Source organism: Ambystoma mexicanum, chromosome 12 (assembly GCF_040938575.1).
Source record: "Ambystoma mexicanum isolate Mex_15411 chromosome 12, UKY_AmexF1_1, whole genome shotgun sequence".
NCBI lineage: Eukaryota > Metazoa > Chordata > Amphibia > Caudata > Ambystomatidae > Ambystoma > Ambystoma mexicanum.
In genome coordinates this window covers 137,021,985-137,044,092 of record NC_090936.1, presented here as the reverse complement: position 1 = coordinate 137,044,092, position 22,108 = coordinate 137,021,985, and the positions used below count along the sequence as shown (strand labels likewise).

The 22,108-nt window shown below is 47.3% G+C and overlaps 1 protein-coding gene across 1 annotated transcript in view; it reads left to right on the top strand.

The window, feature by feature from the left end:
- SMC1B (structural maintenance of chromosomes 1B) overlaps positions 1 to 22,108 on the top strand; it is a 2,377,846-nt gene that overhangs the window by 1,644,207 nt on the left and 711,531 nt on the right. Inside the window, exon 17 of the mRNA XM_069627687.1 lies at positions 4,969 to 5,114. Coding sequence (XP_069483788.1) covers positions 4,969 to 5,114 — 146 coding nt within the window. The remainder of the gene's footprint in view (positions 1 to 4,968; positions 5,115 to 22,108) is intronic.

Genomic DNA, 22,108 nt, shown 5'->3' with positions numbered 1-22,108 from the left:
ATATCTTCACTTACTGCTCCATTTAGCATCACACAATCACGCATTTTCATTGCATTTGACCACATTTGCCCCTTGGCCACCACATCTTTTGTTGCCCGCCGCTTGTAACATCGAGTTAATTCATCCTATTGAAACCATGAGCAATTTAGGTCACCGCAACAAATAATTAAGTTATTATACATCAACATTGCTTCATCCATTAATTTGCATACCGCATTTACAAAAGCCTTAACACTTATTTTCACAGAGTTCCAATAACCATTGACAATCAGAAGATATTTTTTTGCCACTGAATTACAATTCCTTGTATACATAATTGACCCTTGCACATATGGATTTGGATTTAGATACACCGTTGATGATCAACTCTGAGTAATTCGTATCATCATTAGAAGACCTGCACTCGGTCTTCCCTGAGCATTTTTGACCGCTGGATTCACTAACGTGGTGAAACCATCTCTCATCAGTGCCTCTAACAACTACGTCTCCTATAAACAAATTGCAAAAACATTTTCTAAAGAGAAGTTCAAAATCATTAAACAAATGCTTAAAACCACGGGTGTTCCATGAGAGGATGTAGTATTGTGACTCGTGAACTTCCAATCATGGCTAATCCTGGGCACGTTGTTTCTTGAGATTGACATAGTTGACTTTAGATTTCCCCAGATGACCTTGTCTTGATGCCGATCTCATAATGTTCCGCAGTTGTCGCATCAAATTGTTTATTTACACTGAAATTGTCATCCGACTCGATGTTGATATTTGCGTTGGCATTCGCAGGTTCTAGAGAGATTTTGAAGTCAAAGAACAAGAGTTCATCGGCGGCTTTAAGAATCGAGTTGCGAACCCCCGGTGAATCAATATGGAGTAAGACAGAATCGGACCTCTGCTCTGTGACATATTCGACAATTTTTATGTCGTTTGAATTAATCAGCCAAAGCGGTGGCACACATTTGAACAGCCTCAGCACGTTGGCTCAATTAAGGGTCAGCTCATTGTCGTCACTGTGGATGTTCTGTAATCTTAGTTTACAGCTGATGGCAGTTGCATGGTGTGACTTGTTTTCCTGAACCCGGGATTTGAAGTGAATGAGCTTTTTCCATTGGTTTAAAGAGAATTTTGGATTTAAACTCGAGCCAGCCAAAGCACACATTACAGTTTTTCCAGATTCGGCAGCTGTTGTTATTGGCTGCTCAACTTGGCACCTCGATGGCATAGAGTGCTCAACGTTTTGGACTAAACAAGTTGAGAGCTCTGAGAGCCAACCCTGGCACTGCACCATGATTCTGTGAAATTTCGTTGTCATCAAAAGATGAATACGTTGATAAATCGCAGAGATTGGTCGATGCAGATTTCACAGAAGTGACAGACGGGCAGTCATCAGAGGTAATGCGTCTTTGTTTGGGGGCTGGTTTCACCGTTGGCAACAGACTCTTGCGCGCCTTGGTAGAAATTCCTCCACAATGACCAGGATTACGCTCAAATAAACCAAGTCTTGGAGGAGACGTCAGGTTCCTTATGATTTTTTTGGTATTGGTGTAGCCAGAAGACGTGGCTTTCATTTTTTTTTTTGATAGTGGAGCTCTTGTCTGTCTTCGAATGCGCCATCGAATTGTCTGAAGGCGATGCCGCTTTTGCTGTCGACATGGCTCCAACAGTGCCTGATTTGGCAGGGCCAACAAAGATGCCGAAAGAAGAGACTTGCTTTCCATGCGATTCAGCGTTTAATTGGAAATCAGGTCTCACATCCGCTCCGATATGAGATTCTACTATAACCGGAGCAGATAGATCTTTTTTAGCAAGAGACGGGGACTGATCCACGTCAATTAATGGCCGGGCAACCTTGTCTACCAAACCCAGATCATTGGTTGATGCAGAGGATAGTGCTTCTGTTGCTTCGTTAGTTGGATCAGGTACCTGATGTAGATCCGTTGTAAGAGAGGTCCGAAGAAAGTTACTTGAAGGAGTAGAGTCGTCCAGATTTTCAACAGTGGACTTTTTTAAGTTGCAGCCGTTTATGGTTTCCCTTGGAGAAGCTTTTTGCTTCAAAACTTTTATTGCATCCAATAGGCCAATAATGAGATCGTCGTTTTGTCCATGATGGTATGAAACTAAGTCACCCAGCCGAAGTTGCCACTGCGAAGTCAGGTCAGCTTTAGCTTGCATTTGTTGTTTTAGAAACATGGTGAAGTTGTCAAGTTGCTCCAGTTTGGTAGTTAGGTTCATTAGCATTGAACCTTGGTCACGTATAGTTTCATTCATGGCTTCGTACAACTTCACAAACGGTATCGTTGCTTGAGATGTCGCCGCAAGCACATTATTATGGATTTGAATGGCTGCCGCGACTGAGAGATTTGACTTCACATTTGGAGTTGTGGGATAGTCCGCGCCGAGACTTGCACGACTTGATGAGTCTTTGTTCGGGGTTTGAAACTTTGGTGAGTTAGCTGGATCAATAATCAAGCTTGTTCTTTTAGAACTGTGACGGACATCAAGCTGTTTAAACAAGCTCGCAGTTTCTTCAAAATTCACTGATTGACCACATGGAAAGGATAGCTGGGGAGTCGAGGTAAGTGAGACTGCTGCTGCAATATTAACACTTTGGTAACCCCGCTTTTTCATAGGAGTTTGTTTCCGTTTTGCTAATGGCAATTCATTTGAGTTTGACAAATATGAAGCAGACAAATTGGGGCTTTGAGCCTTCGATTGCAGGGGTAAAGAAGCGTCATCAGATATAGCCATTGGGGAAGTTTTTATTGGGCTTTCAGGAGCATTCACCATAGTCGAGTCGTCAGGCACAGAGTGAACGCGACATTGCAGATTACTTTTCTGCACTGCCATTGAGGTTCCGGCATCAAGCAGACTAGAGTTCGTCGGACAAGTCAATGATGGTAGCGGAAGGCTAGTAGGAGACGGACAGGGCATTAAACAGAAAGACTTCATTGTCTTCTGCTTCAAAGTCAGACGCTTTTCTAACTAGCCCAGACGGTCTGTTCTGACCTTCGGCTCGAACTCCAGTTCCAGCAAAAAGAAGCAGACTAGTACATGCTGGCTCATGGCCTAATGAGCCGTTACTCAAGCACACATCAGAGGAGTTAGAATCAAGTGGAGCACAATGAGTTTCTGCAAAATCAGTCTGCACCAGACTCGAAGCACTCATGATCTCGGCGTCAGTTATGTCAAACGGCGAGAAGTAGATGTCAGGCGAGTCTACATGCATGGGCGAAAGTCTTTGAGGTATGACGGATTCCAGCTCTGGCACCGGTGCGAGATTTTCAAGCAACAGCAGCACGGCTGGACGTGTCGTTTCTTTTGTCATAAGGACTGTCCCAAATATTAATTAGGCAGTGGGCTGCACTCGCAGATGAATGCACAGTTATTGCAGAGTTAGCAAGAGGCACAACCTGATAGGAATTGTCATGTAGCACTTGAGCGTTGACCAACAAAGGAGCGGCAGTAATATGTTGCTTTAGGGTAACAACTTGTTTGCTTATCTTACTGCCGGCCAAACCATTTTGTGGCAACGCTGTCCATGGGTTTAACATCCGGCGTTGCTGCAAAGTCTTGTGGCGAGTCTGGGGGCCGACGGCCAAACCGTTAATTGGAGAGTCAACCATACCGGCCTTAGACGCCGTGGATGAACCCAGGCAGACTGGACTCTGTGCCGGACTCCGCTCCGCGAGGGAGTTTGAATTATATAGAGGCAGAAAGAGGACTGGAACGCTGTTGCTGCAGCTCCTCACCAGCACCAACACGAAGCACACAAGCAGAGTTTCGGGCAGACTGGACTCTGTGCCGGACTCCGCGCCTCACTTCTTCACTTTTGGAGAGGAGGCTCTACAATTTCTGGAACATACACTGCTGCCCTCTCTGCGATCAGAGACTGTATCTTGAGCAACTTTGATCGTAATGAGGAACTCTGTTAAATCCCATAATTTGCATGGACCCTTTGCCGACCTGTGTCTCTTTAGCTCTTACTGTACTCCTTGTAAGTATGTAACGGAACAGTCCACATGGTATATGGTTGGTACACTTAAAGCACTCTGCTGTTGATACTTCTGGGCTAGGTCCTGCCCTGTTGGCAGTGTCTTGTGGTCCCCCCTGGCAGTAGTCTAGTAGTTTCCTTGGTGTGAAGAGGGATTTACTGAGTGTATGCTGAGGGTGCTATACATTTTCTTTTTTGAAGGAATGGATGTTAAAATAAAAAGTTAGATGATCATGGTTACATTAAATTGGGAAATTTGATTTACAGTTGCTTTGAGAAAATTGTTTGCAGATCCCACCCCTAAACCGTACTTTTGAGAATTCATGAATTTAATGAGGATACCCATGATGGAGAATTAGGATTACAAACGAGTATGTTTTCCTTTGGGGCATTTAGAACTTGATGTAGGGAGCATTGTTGATTTAAAGACAGATCAGATACTCTAAGCTTAATGTGGAGAAGTAATTAGTTTAATGAGAGCAGATTAGTCTGTCTGAAAGGAGAATACCTCAGATAAAACACTTGAGCACTTACCTTGCGAGTGATATATGTTGCAATGGAAACTGACATAGTGGTGGTAATAAGTGGTTTCAGAGGTGCTTAATAGTAAGTGGGAATGTGTTTTCTCTGGCAGGATACACAAGGTAGTAGCACTAAAACTGAGAGCCAGTGCTTAGACAGCCCTATCGTACAAGACAGAGTAGCGTCTCCTTTGCAAAGCTATTCTGAAGAGCTAGTTGGTAAGTGGCAGCTGAAATTTGTGAAATCGTGACTTTCAGGGCTGTGGCCCAAACGAAATGTGTATTTTGCTTTAGCGCACTGCTCAGGCTTGAGCACATTACTTTCTGCTATTCAGGAGGGGCGGGGGGGCTGCTGCAGTTTTTAAAAGTACACTTACATTTTAAGCAAGATATTGAAGCATACTATAAGTAGGCACTCATTGTTTTATTATCATTTCTTAAAATATTGTCTCATATACTCAGGAAGAAGAAAGAGTTTTAAAAATTGTGAATGAAGCAATGGATGAATTTAATCAGTTCAAAAACCTAGTAATTCTTAAGAAATCTGAAGTTGCGGAAGGACAAAATCAAATGGAGGAAGCAAGAAAGAAATTATTATCTTTAAACAGGTAATACATGTATTGTCTTTATTTTACAAATCATAATCATTATACCCTGGTTATAGTTAGCATCTAAACAAATTGTAAAGGTTTACAATCATGTTTTTCAAATACAGTACATGGTTGAATGCAATTTATTAATTCCTAAATGCCAAAAATAAGGCAACATTAAGGATTCTCTTCTTTTAGGTTTTAGAGCAGCAAAAGAAATGCAGTGTGATGAATCCGATGGTGCCATCACTCCTTTCCCGGCAGTCACCTCTACCCATGTGGCCAGGGGATGGCAGCCGCTACCTGATCCTGGGGGCGGCTATATGAGGGAGGATCACATGGATGGAGGCAACCCACAGCAGAGGGACACAACATCATCGGACAAGACATGGTATCCCCCGTTTTCTTTTGAAGATACCCCTCCATTCCCCAAGCCTTAATGTCATATTGCCATGACTCCTCTCATTCACCCCTTAAGACTACTGAAAATGTCTTCCCAAACTCTGCATACACTTGTATCAAGAACTGATTTCACTTGCCCTCAATACAAAAGTACTGCCACGAAGAAACTGAGCCGAGTAATGAAGATCAATGAAGGCCAAGGCGCTCTAGTTGCTGCAGGTGCATTCTTTATGCCAGGACATTTAAACCGTTGAACTAGCTGATGGAGAGATGCTTGCTGGAGAAGTCTTGTCTTCTTGGTGTCGACTGAGGGACCACTGAGCTGGTGAGAGGTCCGTGGAGCCAACCGGCTTGCAGAAGAAGCATACGAGCGCAGACTGCAGCAGATGGTACGCTGCGAGGATGCCAGAAGAGGAAGAAAGCCTCCTGAGCCTTTGCAGGTACCGAAAGGCAGCCTCCATGCTGCCCGAGCATGGAGAAAACCAGAGCAGGTGAGCGGGAGCCGCAAGGGCATAGAAGCCACAGAGCAAAGGCGTTGAACCCAGAGGGAGAGAGCGGGACACCGAAGAGCCGCTGCATGCTTGTCCCAGGAGAACCAACACACGCCATAGAGAGCTGGTGAGTCCACCCAAGGGAAGCAGGGACACTGGGGTGTCTTGGCAATTCTACTGAAGACAAATAAGTAAATGAGGCATATGAGAGAGAATGAGCGATTCAAAATTTATTAGAGATAGAACAAGGCAAATATAGGAGACGGTCAAATTTGCAAGTGTGCACAGTATACATATGAGAAAAGCCCTTGCAGAAGAGTATACTAGGCAGGTGCAAGTTGCAAGTATGTTCATATGAGAAAAGCCCTTGCAGGAGAATATTCCAGATAGATTCAAGTTGTAAGTGTATTCCTGTAAGAAAGCCTTAGCAAGATAGCATTCCGTGCAAGGTCAAGTTGGACAGCGTGTAAAGTACATCACATGAGGAAGTCCTGGCAAGGATACATCGGGAATAGCCAAAAACAGTGCTGATATTTATATTAAAGAGACAAAACCAAGCAGGAGAGTACACCATGTATCCTACCAAGATTTAGACTACCAGGCAAGTTGCTTTGCATGCCAGTTGTGTTGTTGATCAAAAGAAATGTAAAGGACTGATGTTCTTAAAAGTATAAAGCAGAGTGGAGAGAAATCCACGGGAAGGGAACCATCTTCCGGAACTGTGAATGTTATCCTTCTGGAACTTTTGTGCTGCAGTTACGCGTTTCCTTTTTCCTTTTTGGCCATTTGTAAACTTTTTAAGGCGAAAGAAATTTCCCTTTTCTCCTTGAAGTTGGTTTTTGGAATGTGATGGCCAGACTAGTACTTTGGACACAGGGCTTCTTGTTTTGGACATCGGACATACCCTTAGTTTTCTTCTGGGTAGGGAAATGCATCTTAGTGCAGGGACAGAGAGACATCTTCCAACACCTTTGTGTTTCAATAAAAGGTTGTGGCCAAAACCATGAGTGCCCTGTATCCGCGTCTCATTCCCCACTCCTCATAGAGGGCTCTGGTAGAAAGAAAGGTTCATAGTCTGCCATGTGCAAGCCAATCCTAACAGCATGTGATGCAGAGAGGGAAATATAGCATTTGTGGATGGCTACATATGTGCTTTTGCTTGGGCCTTGCACCCACAATTCTACACCCATCCCACCCAAGCATTGGGGCCCAGGTTACAACAGGATATGGGCAACACCTGCCATTGCTCTTTCATGCAGTCATTCATGATCTTGCAAGTGAATGCACCCAGCCTCACTTATCAAAACCTGCATTAACCTTTGTGGCTCTACTTGCTTCTTGGTGGTAAACCATTTTAGATGCGATAGAAAGGAGAACAAAATATTTGGATGTCTTATCTTGGTCTTGGCTCAGGAATTATGTTACTCTTTGATTACTGTATTTTGAATCTTTGGTAGATTCTGCAGCTTGTAAACCTCAAATACATAATGTTACATTGAAAAATACATTTGGTATTACTCATTTCGCGTGCATTCGCGAAGTGCTGATGAAGTGCTGCTTGGCTGCCTGAACTCTCCTGTTGTGGAACTGTATTGCTGCTATAAACGCAAATTGTCCAGTATTCTGAATTAACGCATTGTTTAACCCAAGCCACGTCCACATCACCTAGACTACTTAACAATTGCGCGCGCGTGCATTCGGGAAGTGCTAAGGAAGTGCTGCTTAGCTGCGCAGCGGCATCCCGGACTTTGTTTATTTCTGACCTGCCTGCATGCAAGCTTCTTCTCCGTATTATTAAATAAACGTATTGGTTTAACACACCCCTTATTTAATATTTTGATAACGCGATCTCAATTATGTCAACGGTTTATATACACTCAAGTCAGCTATGCCTCTCCAGAAAGAGATGATCAAACTAGCAATCCAGTTAAAATGAACTCCGTCCAGAGGTCCGTTCACTTTGAGTGAGACAAGAAAGCTACCCGTAGTTGGTGCCCTACATGCGAACATTAAAACCGTTGATATTCTTGATTTTTATCATCCTGAACCTCTGGTTTTCAAGACACAGTCTTCAGCTGAGCCTGACAAAGTTGTAACTGAACTTGCGGTCTCCCCTTTAAAAATGTCTAACGCAGATCCTTATATCACGAATTTGACCACCCCGATGGACTCGTTACTGGTGGCAGGCTTTGTGAAAATCCAGCCGGAACACCTTAACATAGGTGAATTACCAGCGATGTTCCCTTGGCAGCAAGATAGTGTACCTGAATATGATGAAGCATATAGACAAGTGCTAATCTCAGGCATAAGTTCTATTGACAAAGAACTGTTGCCCTCTAATAATCTGTTAAGATTGCCTAATGATTTGACTTAAGTTCAAAATGGTCCAGCTGAGATGGCGACTTCGCCTTGTAAAGAACCTGGGAGTGTGCAAATCACGATTCCTCCGACCAATGACATCATGTCTGATCCTTCATCTATGGCGAGACAGGTTGAGAAGCCTCTGCTTACCTCTCCACCGCCGTCGTGCAGACTCAACCTTTCTCAATCTCCAATTATGTTTGCTCATTCTCCACATAACTCCTCAGTGCTGTATATAATTTTTACAAAACCAACTCCAAGGAAAGTAACAGTAACCCATCTGCAGTCTCTAATCCTGTGCCGCCCCATGACATCTCCCCTTTTGGATATCACCCTGACTGCATGAATACAGCGCTTACTTCTCCAACTAACCTTTTGAAGCTTTTTTTGGACAACAAAGTCAATCAGCAGACTTCTCTTATTATAGAACTACTTCAACGTAAGGGGAAGGCTAATAAAAATCTATTGCCTATAGTAAAACCAAGTGTAGTTTTGCAGCTGCCTGCGTTAGATCTAGGAAATATTCATCCATCGGCATCGCGCATTATAGCGACTACCGATGTGGCTTGCCCCTCGATGACGCAGACTGAAGCAGTTCCTCTGTTTGAATAACTAATGTGTAATATGCCATTACTATTAAACTTTCCCAGGTTGAGACAACTCAGACCCTAGCCGAAACAGCAATGGTATTAGCTGCAGCGAGCGCATGTGTAGATAGATAAACATTTAACATTTTCAAACCAAATTCAAGAAAATGCTATAAATCTATCCCAAGCTTGTAAAAAATGAATATGAAACCAGGCTCTTCGCAAATACGATCAAGCCCGAAGCATTTCATTCGATCAATATTGCTTCCAAATAAACAGGTAGAGACAGCAAAATCTGCTGTTTAAAAATATGCGTCCACTTCGCAGAATAAAAAAATCAACAATGACAGATCTCTAGCCTGCAAATTACGATACAAGGCCTTAGACAAGGTTGTACTAGCAGTCACTGAACATCATAAGGTCGATTTACTACCTCCAACTCTTCCTGGAGAATTACTGCTAGTGACAAGTAGAATTCTGTCTCCATTATCTGTTTCGCAGGGTGAGGAATTTTTAACTCTTGAACAGAAACGAACAGAAATGGGAAAATCTGTTGCTCTCTACTTTGCTTCTTCACAAAAGAGAGGGTATAATCACATTACAGATCTAGATACATGTGGTTGGCTTCACTCACTCACTTGGTTGGTAACTCTACGTCAGTTATGCAATCTGTCCCAAACAGTAACAAACCATCGCAAGTCATGAAAAGTAGTTTGATGCCCTTGATGCAGTTGGCGACTACATCCAAGGGCCCACTTGACCCTCATAATCGATACTAACCTCACCAAGTACACTTTCATCTGATTATTCAGTGCAGCCTTTATTGCAATATGATCGGGATAGGTCAAGTATTCTTAATGTATTTAATGACATCCCGAGTCTAGAAGATATACCATCTAATGACATCAGTCAGGTCGAGTTCCTGAAGGACACATACCTATCAGTAGCAAGACTATGGATACGGCCGGGAGTTGTCCTTAATACAGTATGGCAAGCCAGAGCAGAGCTTTTTGCCTTGGGTTTCTCCATCACCCAAGACAACTTTACAGACCGCATTACTGAATCTAATCGATTCAATGGTCCGGCTAATACTCTGTCGGCAAAACCATCACTTACACTCTCGTGCTCATCAACAGATCCATATGTTACAGAACACTTAGAACTTTCCTCAAATAATCGGCATCAGCATTTGTTTGTTGTGTAAGCCATGCATAACAACAAGGGATAGAGAGTAAGCGCACCTTTTAGCTTTGCCAGTTGGAACACCTGTGGATTCACGCACCTCTTGGAATCTTCACAAAATGATCTAGGAAATTGTAGACCTGCAGGGGACTTGGCTAACAGAGCCACCTGTCTGTGAGGCACATACTGTATCTTTAGTAGCAGTAGCAGGCAAGATACTCCCGAAAGGCATACCCATTTCTGGTCTATTAATAGGGGCCAAGATAACAACTGGTATCAATCTACAATCATGGGATGCCCCAAATTCATATATTCATTTAGTTAAGATTAAATTGTTATCTAAAGTCATAGCAGTTGTAAACATGTATTGGAATCATGAGGGAATTGATGCAGACAAATTCTTTCAGGACCTAGAATTTGTTCTAGACCTTCTTTTGACTGATTCAACTATTACCCATACCATCTTGGCTGGAGATCTAAATCGTCCTTGTTTTTCTGATGAAATGACTGCGGAACAAACCCTAAGGCGGCTATGGCATGTCCTTATGGCAAACAGACAGCTAGTGATGATAAATGGAGCTCTTCCGGGGGATGTGATTCCAATGATTGTCTTCGGGGAAATGTGTTGGGGGGCAGAGTAGCACTACATGTGGATGAATGGGGCAAGATTACATCAGTATTGGACACAGTGCGGTTGGGACACTCTTTGGAGTTCAAGGGCTCACCGGTTCTCATTCCTCCAGTGTATACCATGCAACCTGATCTTCCCATTTTACAGCAGGAAGTTGTACTTATGCTACAAAAAGGGGCTATAGAATTGGTTCCAGTGGCCGAAAAAGGCCAGTGGGTTTACTCCCATTACTTTGTGGTGAAGATACCCAACGGCAAGTGGCGACCCATTCTGGACCTTCGGGCGTTGAACAAGACTCTGCAACGCCTGAAGTTCAAGATGCTCCCACTTCAGGTCATTTGGTCGGTACAGCCGGGTGAATTTCTGGCCTCGTTAGATTTCGAGGATGCATATTTCCACATCCCCATGCATCGACAACACCGCAAGTTCCTGCGGTTTGTAGTGGGTCAAGATCATTATCAGTTTCGAGTGCTACCTTTTGGTTTAAAATCGTCCCCCAGGACGTTTACGAAATGTTTGGCGCCGGTGGCGGCGTGGCTTTGGCAAGAACATCATCACGTCTACCCTAACCTGGACGACTGGCTGATACAGGGCTCGTCTCTGGGAGCGACACAGTCAAGACTCGGCGCTACCATGCAGCTGTTGCAACGACTGGGCTTCGCCTTCAACTTCGAGAAGTCCTTTCTATCTCCCTCCAAGGACTTGGTGTTTCTCGGGGCAGAATTTCAGACTCAACTAGGCCTGGTGAGGCCCTCGGTCGTGAGAGTTTGGATGCTCAGGCAGAAAGCAGCAGAGTGGAAGGTCGGGACAAAGGTGTCAGTCAGGACATACATGTCGCTGCTGGGAGCCGTGGCGTCCTGCATTCCGTTGGTAAAGAACTGTCGTCTGTTCATGAGGCCGGTGCAGGAGTTCCTTGCCGACCGGTGGGCTCAGAGTCGCGGATCATGGTCCAACAAGGTGGTGGCCGCCAGCTACTTAGTGGAAGCTCTTCGATGGTGGCAGTGCTCGGACAATCTGAGTCGGGGCATGCCATTGCTGGAGCCGGAATTTCAGGTTACATTTGTGACAGATGCCTCTCAAACAGGGTGGGGGGGCACATCTCGGGGGCTCCCAGGTCCAGGGTCCATGGTCTCGAGTGTAGTCGAGGTTGCTCAAACTGAGAGCGGTACATTGGGCCCTGAAATCGTTTCTGCTGCGTATACGCGGCTCAGTGGTGATGGTGTTGACAGACAATACCACCCCAATGTTTTAACTCAGGAAACAGGGGGGCACTCATTCCAGAGCGCTTTCGAAAGAAGCTCAAGAACTGTGGCATTGGGCCCTGTTACTGTCATGATTCCTGCCCCTCATGTCCCCAGCCCTCCAAGATGTCAGGCTGGAGCCAGGCCACGATCACCTACATGGCTCTCAAGGGCCTCTCCATCCTTCCAAAGACCCACTTGGAGTCAGACTTGGCGCTTGTGGCACCAGACTCACTCACTCCCATAGAATAACACTGGGGATTGGACTTGTAGTGCATTGATGGGGACAAGGTGGATGCCTCCACATATTTTGGTTCCCAGAACTGCATGTGCAGTCTAGTCTTTTGGGTGTGGTTCAGCCCAGAGACACCTGGGATACCCAGAGTCTATTTAAGCCACGCCCAGGCTGAGAAACATGCTTTGCGTTTTCTGCACCTGCAGCGTGACACTCCCCATGTTCGGATCGGTCTCCAGTAGGCCTGCATCTTTCTTCTGCGCTCAGCTCCTGCAAGAACACCGTTAGGAACAGCTTTACCTTGCGGTGCTACTGCCCATCATTCATCGCTCCTTCTGTTCTGCGGGCATCTTCGGCGGTGTCATTCCCATCCCGGCACGCCGCTTCCTAAGGAAAAGGGAAAAGAACAGAGAAAAGGCATTAGTAAGCATTCAGCAAAACTTTGCTTATTTTTAAAGACTGTACAAGCTTCAAACGCTTACCTGAATCCCAGCCGCTCTGGGGGAACTCTGTCTCCGGAACTTCTCAACCATCTGCAAGAGGGAAAAGACACTCCAGGTTAGCGTGGAAACATCTAGAGGCGCCGCATACCGCGCTTACTCACTGCATTTCCTCTTCATAACCGGCATCCGCCCTGAAAACGTTGCAGCACCTAAAAGACACAGAAAAAGAACTCTGTTCAATACAAATACGAAAAGGTCACATCGCGCATCGCGCTCTCACTCACCTTCAGCGCTACTCATCTCAGCAGCATGTCGCCATCCCCGGATGCCAGCCATCATCGAAGGAAGGAAAGGAACAAAGTTAGAGAACTGTTCAAAAGACTCATTATACTTATCTGTCGGACTCTTGCCAGTGAAGTAACTAGGCAGCAAAGAGCCTGCATCAATCAATGCGCCCCTGCACTGAAAGCAGGACGGAGAGCACACTTTCCAAGAAAACAAGGTGAGCTGTGAATCAAAGGGAAGGGTTGGACGGCGGGAAAGAAGAGGTTCAAGCACACAGAGACAATAGGGAGTTAAACTCTACCAATCCTGTGTTTCAGGCCCAGTCTCCAGTCGAGTAGACTCCAGGGAAGGGTTCGAGGTCGTAAGAGGTCAGAACAGGCTGAGTGACGTCCCCTTGGATACCAGGTGAGCGTTACAGTTCCACGACATAAGTATTTTAGCGTTTCACCTGCCGGGAGTGATGAATGTGCAGGCGGACTTGCTCAGCAGGGAGGTAAGCCAGCTGCACGAATGGCAGCTGAAGGAACAACAGGTGTCCATGAGCTTCTGAAAATGGGGTCGTCCTTCATTAGATCACTTTGCAACCCGGGAGAACAAGAAGTGCAAGGAGTTTGCCAGCAGGTGGGCTCAGCCCGAGTCTCTAGGGAATGCGTTCTCATGGACAGACCGGTTCGCTTACGCATTTCCTCCATTGTCACTCATTCAACAGACCCTCCAGTGGATTCGGAGATACCCATGCGGTGATTCTGGTGGCCCCGTACTGGGCCAGGCAGCCGTGGTTCTCGGATCTGCTTTATCTGTGGCGGAGCCGGTTCGGTTGCGAGTGACGCCAGACCTTTTGTCTCAGAAAAGGGGCGCTGTCTGGCACCACGATCCAGGGTCTCTCAGCCTGACGACTTGGCTCCTGACTTCTCAGAGTTTGGCCTGCTGAACCTTTCTGGTGACTGTCGACGCATTTTGGAGGCGGCTAGAGCTCCGTCCATGAATGTCTCCTATGCGTGTAAATGGAAAAGATTTTGTGTGGTGTAAGGGCCAGCCTGGGGAGGACCCTTTGAACATTTCACCGGAGCAAGTTCTACCCTACTTATTGCATTTGGCAAATAAGGGTTTGGCGTTCTCCTCTATAAAAGTACACTTGGCAGCAATTTCTAGATTCGCTCGGAAGCGGCATGCTACGCCTCTGTTTAGTGATTGTCTCATCAAACATTTTCTGAAAGGGTTGTTTCGAACCTTTCCTCCAGTCAAGAAGTTCTGTCCGGGGTGGAGCCTCAATGGAGTCCTGTCAGGTCTGATGAGGCCTCCGTTTGAACCTCTGTCGTCGAAGCCCTTACAGTTTTTGTCTTGGAAAGTGGCGTTTTTGGTGGCCATTACTTCAGCTATGCGAATATCGGAGTTGCAAGCTCTCGTTGTGGATCCTCCATACTTAAGGTACTTCAAGGACAAGGTGGTGTTGGCCACTAACCCGTACTTTATTCCAAAAGTGCCAACCACTTTTCATAAACTTTCTTCTATTGTGTTACCATCGTTCTTTGCTTCCGCTTCCACGTCGGCAGAGAGCATTGCATACGCTGGATGTAAAAAGAGCATTGAAATTTTATCTGAGTCGTACTTAGGAGTTTAGACTTTCTAAACAACTGTTTGTGGCTTATGGACCCTCCGTCAAGGGACGGGCAATCTCCAAGCAGGGACTGTGTCGTTGGGTGTCAACGGCTATCTCATTCTGTCACACTAAGGCGGGAAAGCCTTTGGAGAGAACTCCTAAGGCACACGGCGGCATTATGGTCGGGGATTTCCCTGGTGGACATTTGCCAGGCGGCCTCCTCGTCGGTGCTGCATACCTTTACTCGACATTACTGTCTGGAACAGCAGCATGGTGCGGATGTACAAGTGGGACGTGCAGTCCTGCAACACCTCTTTCAATAAGGTAGCCCTGAAGCTTCGGGGTATCTATTTCAACGTTATCACTGCTGGTTTTTTCTGGTCTCATGTATGCGATTCTGTGCTGTATTGGTTTGCATTTGCACGCCTCTGTGCATGATTGATACTGCTGTGTAATCTATTCACAGCATGTGAATCCATGAAAGATCCAACCTAGGCATAGTGTGCTCCGGCCCCAGCAGCCCCCAGGCACTCCGTCAATATCTCCTGTCACCTCTTCAGCCTCCAGCGACAGGTTCTTTGAAAGGTTCCTGGCGCTGATGCGAACCCCACAAGTCTGGGCCATACTGCGGGATGCAGTCAGGGACTTGCTCCCTCCGGTCACACAACCCACGCCCCCAGTCTTTCCTCCCATGCCTCCACCGCCACTGGCTCCAGAGCAGCCCCCGCTGCCCCCTTTTATTCCGGCTCCCCTGCCTCCCACTGTTCAGGCGGTTCTGCAACAGCCTCACCAACAGCATACGGCTCCGGTCCACACACCGCAGCCCACGGCACCCAGCTCTCCTCCACCCGCTCCGGACCAGCCGGACACTCAGGTGAACACAGACGAGGAGGAGGAACCTGACACTCTGTCGTCAGATAAGGCCTTCCACAACAGACTTGATGGTTTGGAAGAATATTTGGCCCTCCCTCAGCCCGATGTAGAGCAGCTCTAGGCCTTGGCAGAAGTCCTCACCCTATGACCCCCTACCAAGACAGGTATCTCGATGCAGAAGGACGTTGTGGCTCTGGCCAAGAAAAGGTGTCTCAAGCTACACTTGGCCCAAACCGACAATCAGCGCCTCGATACCAAGCATAGACAAATAGTTGGGGATACACTCTTGTTGTCGGGGTATCCCTAGCAGCATTCTTCGGTGATCGCTTCAGCATCACTCTACTCTAAGCCTCAGTCGTCCTCGTCCACCTCGTCCTCGGCGCTGCTAGGCAAGGAGGAGAAGATTTTGGAGGCGTACGGGAAGAAACTGTACTCCAATGCGTCTCTGCACCTGCGTCAGGCCAAAGCTGATGCCATCCTGGCAGCCGCTAACTAGAGGCTTTGGCGGGAAATAGCAGACTTTTCCGGTGCAGTGCCAGTCATGCTTCAAGGCGGGTCTAGGAGATGCCAAGCTGGTAGCGCAGGACATCATGAAGTCCACCGTGGCCCACATCGATACCTCTGGCCGGGCCATCTGCATCGCCACGGACAAGAGAATGACGGCCTGGCTTCGGGCTACTAAGTTTAACCCCAACGTCCAGGATCACATATTGGACCTTCCGTTCGAGGGTAGTGATCTATTTCACTCTACCACCGATGAGGAATTCTTTATCTTAATGAAGGCCATGCCCAAGGCATACACCCTAGTCGCATCAATGCTCTGAAAAGGGGCAGTCGTTCGGCGGGTTCCGGGAATTCCAGAAACGGAGGGTGAGACAACCTGACCCACCAGCGCAAGCAACAAGGGGGATGGGGGGGCGGCAAGGGCTTCTTCCAGTCCCCCTCCTCAGCAGCAGCCTTTAGAAGGGGGAAAAACCATGAGACGTCCCTTCAGCTCCACGTGTCTCCAGTGGGTGGCAGGCTTGCCTCTCACGTGCATTTCTGGTGCCAGAACTTTGCAGACCCCTGGATCCTCTCTGTATTATCCACGGGGTACCGCCTACCGATATCGCCCTCTCCTCCCCTTCTTTCCCACAGATTGGGGAGGCAACTCTGTTGGCGGAGATCCGGTCTCTCGTCGAGAGCCACGTAGTGGAAGAAGTACCAGCCCCCAAGAGAGGATTAGGCTTCTTTTCCAGGATTTCCGCCATACAAAAGAAGAACCAGGCTGGCCTGAGAGTTGTGTTGGACCTATCCACCCTTAACCTCTCCCGCCCTCTTCAGAAATTCAAGATGGTTTCGCAAGCACTCATTGCAGAGACACTAGAGATGGGAGACTGAATGTGCTCCCTGGATCTGAAGGATGCTTACCTACACGTCCTGATTTAGCAGCCACATTGCTCCTTCCTACGTTTCAGGATCATGGGCAGTCATTTCCAGTACAAGGTGCTACCCTTTGGGCTCAACTCAGCCCCCAGGGTGTTTACGAGACTCATTAATGCAGTTGCTGCCCTCCTCAGGGCCCAGGGCCACTATGTCTACTTGTACCTGGACAACTGGTTTGTCAGGGCAAGATCACTGGAGGGGGTGCCTCCACGACCTGGGGCTTACTATCAACCCCAGGAAGTCTCTGCTGCAGCCCATGCAGAGTCTCCCCTTCCTGGGCCTCATCTGGGATACGGGCTCTGAGAAGGTCTTTCCCTCAGAGGACAAGATTACGGCCATCAAGAGGGCATCTATGCACTTCCTTACCAGAGCAGTGACCTCAGCTTGGTGGTACCAACACTTGGTATCATGGCAGCGGTCCTCCTGGCCGTGCCACACACGAGTCTCCGGATGAGCAGATTACAGCTGCACTTCGCAGCCTCATGGAATCAGGAGAAGGGCTGGTCCACATACCGCCTTCTCTCCACTCGGACCTCATGTGGTGGTCCAGGGACTGCAACCTGCGGACGGGCAAGACCTTTCTGGCAGCCGTCCCCGCAGTTCACCATCACTACGGACTCCTCCCTAGCGGGCTGGGGAGCCACTCTGGACAGCCACAGCATCCACTGAGTCTGGACCGGGCAGGACCATGAGTCATATCAACTGGCTGGAGCTCGGGTCCATTTGGCTAGCCCTCAGAACCTTCCTTCCGCTCATTGGGGGCAGGACCATCCTTATCCAGACCGACAATTCCACCAGCATGTACTATGTCAACAAGCAGCGGGGGTACCAGGTCCCCTCTGCTGTGCAGCTTAGCGGTCAGCACGTGGGAATGGGCTCTGGAAATCAAAATCTACCTTACGACTGTCCACCTCCCGGGGGAGGCCAACTTGGAAGCGGACAGGCTCAGCAGACTGGGAGCGGACAATTCCGAATTGCAACTTTGAACAACCAGGTTCTGCAGGTGGTCTTCAACACATGGGGCCTTCCTTGGGTGGTTCTATTTTCCTCCTGGAAGAACAGAGTGCTGTCACTTCACGTCTTGGCAGGTGCTGGTCTACGGCTCCCTTGGTGACGCATTGTAGATTCAATGGGAGGGCATGACAGCCTATGCCTTTCCTCCCACACCCCTGATTCCCAGGGTACTCCGCAAGATAGAGGAAGCTTGTCACCTCAGCATCATCTTGATAACTCCTTGGTGGCCGGCGAGACCATGGTTCTCCGAATTGCTCAGCATCACGGACAGACCACCCATTCACCTTCCGCTGGGTCCAGCACATCTCATGTCCCAGCAGGGGGGCATGGTCTACCACCCCGCAACTCAGAAGTTAGCCCTTGCGGTTCCTGAGCAGATCACCCTCAAGCACCTGAGCCTCTCGTAGGCTAACCTGGAGATCATTCAGGGCGCCAGGAGCAAGGCTACCAGGAGCGAATAAAAGTAAATGGAGCAGGTTCTGTCACTGGGCGGACTCTAAGGAGATCGACCCCCTTTGCATGCACGCTGGACGATGTGCTCTCCTTCTTGGCACACCTTGCGCACTCAGGCATGCAGGTGGAACCTATCTGGCGGCCATAGGGGCCTACAGAAATTCTGAGGAGGAGGTCTTCTCCTCTTCCAACCCAATAGTCAAGGAACACCCACCCATCAAGAAGCTACACCCCGTGTGGGACCTCAATGTGGTGTTGGGCGCCTTGACACTCAAAACATTCGAGGCGCGATGGCGTCCGCAGACATCAGGCTGGTCGCCATTAAGACAGCTTTGCTAGTGGGACTCACCTGCGCTCGCAGAATCAGCGAGAGCCAGGCTCTGGTGGCCTCAGAACCCTATATCACTTTCCACAGGGATAAGGTGATCCTGCAGACTCACCCGACATTTCTATCTAAGGTACCCTCTGCTTTCCATCTAAACGAGGAAATAGTCTTACCTATGTTCTTTGCTGACCCCAAGGACGAGGCTCAGAGGGTCTTACACTGTCTGGATGTGGGACGCGCTCTGAAATTCTATCGGGACAGGACCAAAGGCAGTGGCGGCTGGTGAGTTTGAAAGCTGGTGGGGCGTAAAGATCCCCGGGCGAATTTTCGGAGCGAGCGCGTGCAGCGTGCAAGCCCACACCACCCAAGTGGGGTGGTTCTCCCCCCGCACATTTTTTTGAAACTGGCCTCCAAAATATGCTATTTACTGTCCAAAACCCACCGAAATATGACATAAAAAGCATTAGGTTTTACATACTAATGGTGGGCATTATTCTTACGTGTGCAAGTGTGGTGGTGTATTTTACAGCAGCTTGTAAATTTGAGAATAGTAGGTACTATGGTGTATACATAAAGAAATTCATCATTAATGGTAGCAGCTGCAAAATGGTGCAAGTGCCTGGGCATATAATAGCAGTGCCTGGCAAATGCCTAATAATTATAGACAGGCCAAAGCTGTTGGCTTTGCCAATGCTTGTTTTTAACAGTCCTTTAGTGAAAGACATGTATAGCGCTTACAAATCGAGTGGCGGAAGACGAACCTGGTTAAAACATTTTTATTACACCAGGTCTACAGCTCCATCAAGTCATTAAGTTTTAGAAGACTGCTTTAAAAACACAGGCAGGCCCTAAAGTACAAAGGTTAATGGTAAGGCTTGAATGAATCGACTCGAGCTCATAGAATTCCCATGAAGAGGAGTTATGGGCGGGGAAGGGAAGGTAATACGAGGAAATGGCTATAGAAATTAGCATGGCCATGGGAAGTCAATGGGAGGGCAAATAACCAAACAGCACCAAAAAGCTGTGTGTCCCTCCACATGTGCAATTTCTCCCTATCTGTACGCTAATGCACACGTTTTGCCTAATAGGTGGTGCAAATAGCCCAAACTAATAAGGCCATCAGTTCATACAATGCGGATTATGCCGCAAATGCCATGCAAACGTGACGTCACTCAGTCATTGTCTAAGTATGGCTGAATTATGTTCTGCATAAAGGAGGTCTCTTACCTGTAGGGGTTTCCCGTGTACTGTAACAAGATGGATGAGAGTCTCAGCAAATTCCTCTGCAATGCATGCCTCCCAGTCCCGGGAGCTGGCAGTGACCCACCTCTCGGCAGAGTGATGTGGCTTTTGATCCCCGTGTACAAGAACTGATAGAAGGGGTCAAGTCCTAAAAATAGAAGTGGGGGGACTCATCTGCAAATGCAGTGGGTTGTGCTGTCGCCAGAAATGACCATATCAAGGTGAAATATGCACATTTCCTTAAATTGGCTTTGCATAACCATCCAAATTGCACATGACGAATGGCATTTGTCTTTCATAAAATCAATACACTACACACACAAAACCAAGAGAAGATATTTGCTTCTAATAGTGTTTTTGAAAACGTTAAAAGGTGTGCATATTTTAAACTCCACAAACCTACACAAATGTTTTCTCTGGAACTTGCAGTACCGAAATGGTACTGCAAGTCCAAACGATAAAGTCCAATGTCCAACATTATAGTGTAATCGGGCTGGGTGCCCTGCCATGCATATGTCCATGAACGTCCTTTGCTATTGCAGGGGGATCTCCTTCCTACATTCATCGCCACTCGCCACCCCTCCACCCAATTTATACTACCATTGTTGACATACATTTATGGTAGTAGATGCCACGTGCTCAGAGGAGATTGGGGATGGATAGTACAGAATTGTTTGTCTAGCAAAGGTGCTAGAAGTGGTTTCGCGAATGGGCTCAGGCAAGATTAGGGGCTAGGAGATGGACTGTGCTCAGAGGTGTGCGCCCATAGATGTATTTGAAGACAATGTGGAGCATATTCAGGGAGGGGCCGGATGGCAGAGGAGGAACGCATGAAAGCAGCTCTCGGAGAGTGCATAGTTCTGGGGGCAGTGATATAAGAAAGTAAGTTACTTAAATCATCTCTGTTTATTTTTATAGCACGCACCAGCACTTCACGCATATTTGCCTCGTGTAACTACAGGTAGATAGCGAGCAGTGGTGAGTTTTCCATCTCTCTCACGGTGACGAGAGAAAAAGGGAAATGGTGCTGGCTCAGTTACCCATTGTGAGCGTTAGCTCTGCTTGTCACTCTTGAGAAATGTTCTCAAGATAGAGGAAAGATGGCTCTTTCAGCACACGGGAAAAGAGCGACATATGAAGAGAAACTGAAGGCCTGATTTACAAAACGTTTTCCAATGGAATTGTGCAATTGTAAAACACTTTTGTAAATTAGGTTCTGGCACTCAGTCAGTGACTGGTGAATACATTTATGAGGACAATCAAAGGCAAAGCAGCCCTGCACAACTCCCTTGGATAGCATTGGACCCTTGGGCACTAGAGGCATTGCTGGGGTGTGGGGGTTTGCTATAGCCCCGTGTCTTTTGGTTGTAGCCCCAGATAGAATCTCAGGGGCTTCAACCAAAAGGCTAGCTAGCCCCGAGTCCCGACAATCCCGACATCAGTGTAGCACCGGATCTTTGCCAGACCTAGCAACACCCCTGTGGTGTCGTGACAGAGGTTAAAGTGAATTTGAAAACTGGAATGGGTGCAGGTACAGGGCACAGAAGGAAATCTCCTCACTCTCTGAATGCAACTATAATTCTTTACAGGGCAACTGCGCTCTCCTGATAATTGCACAATTTGGAAAGACATTTTAAAGCATATTTTAGCAAGTTTGTGTGGCGACTGTTAAACAGATGTCTCATGTTTAATTGGGATAGGAATTCATGGAGAGAGGATGGGACTGACAGTGACTCTGGAAACATGTACTTTGTGTGTATTTACTTGTGTGAGGAGCTTCCCCATGCAAAGAGGTGAAACTCCTCAGGAAAGACAATAATTGGTGGTTACAAATATCACCCCAGTAAGCTTTTACTCCTATGCTCCCTCTCTGCTTGTGCTTGCCAGCACCTTTATATGCGCAACACACCCTTTCCATTGATATTGCCATTGTGCCCCGGGTGACCCTTAATTGAGAGATGAAAAAGTTCTCCAACTCTCGTGACACGAGTGACCTACACATGTACAGTGCCTGTGTGATAACGAGGGGTGCCGGTAATGCACCAGTACATCCAAAGCACGGGGGAGTTATGCCCGTGCAACAGCCCTGACTTTAAAGGAGCTCAACCCATAACGTGCCAAGAACTGTGCAGTGTCCCATCCAATGAACAACCCAAACAGGCCCTCCTTTGCTTCCTACGTGGCCACATGACAATCAAACCTTTCCTAATCATCCTCACATT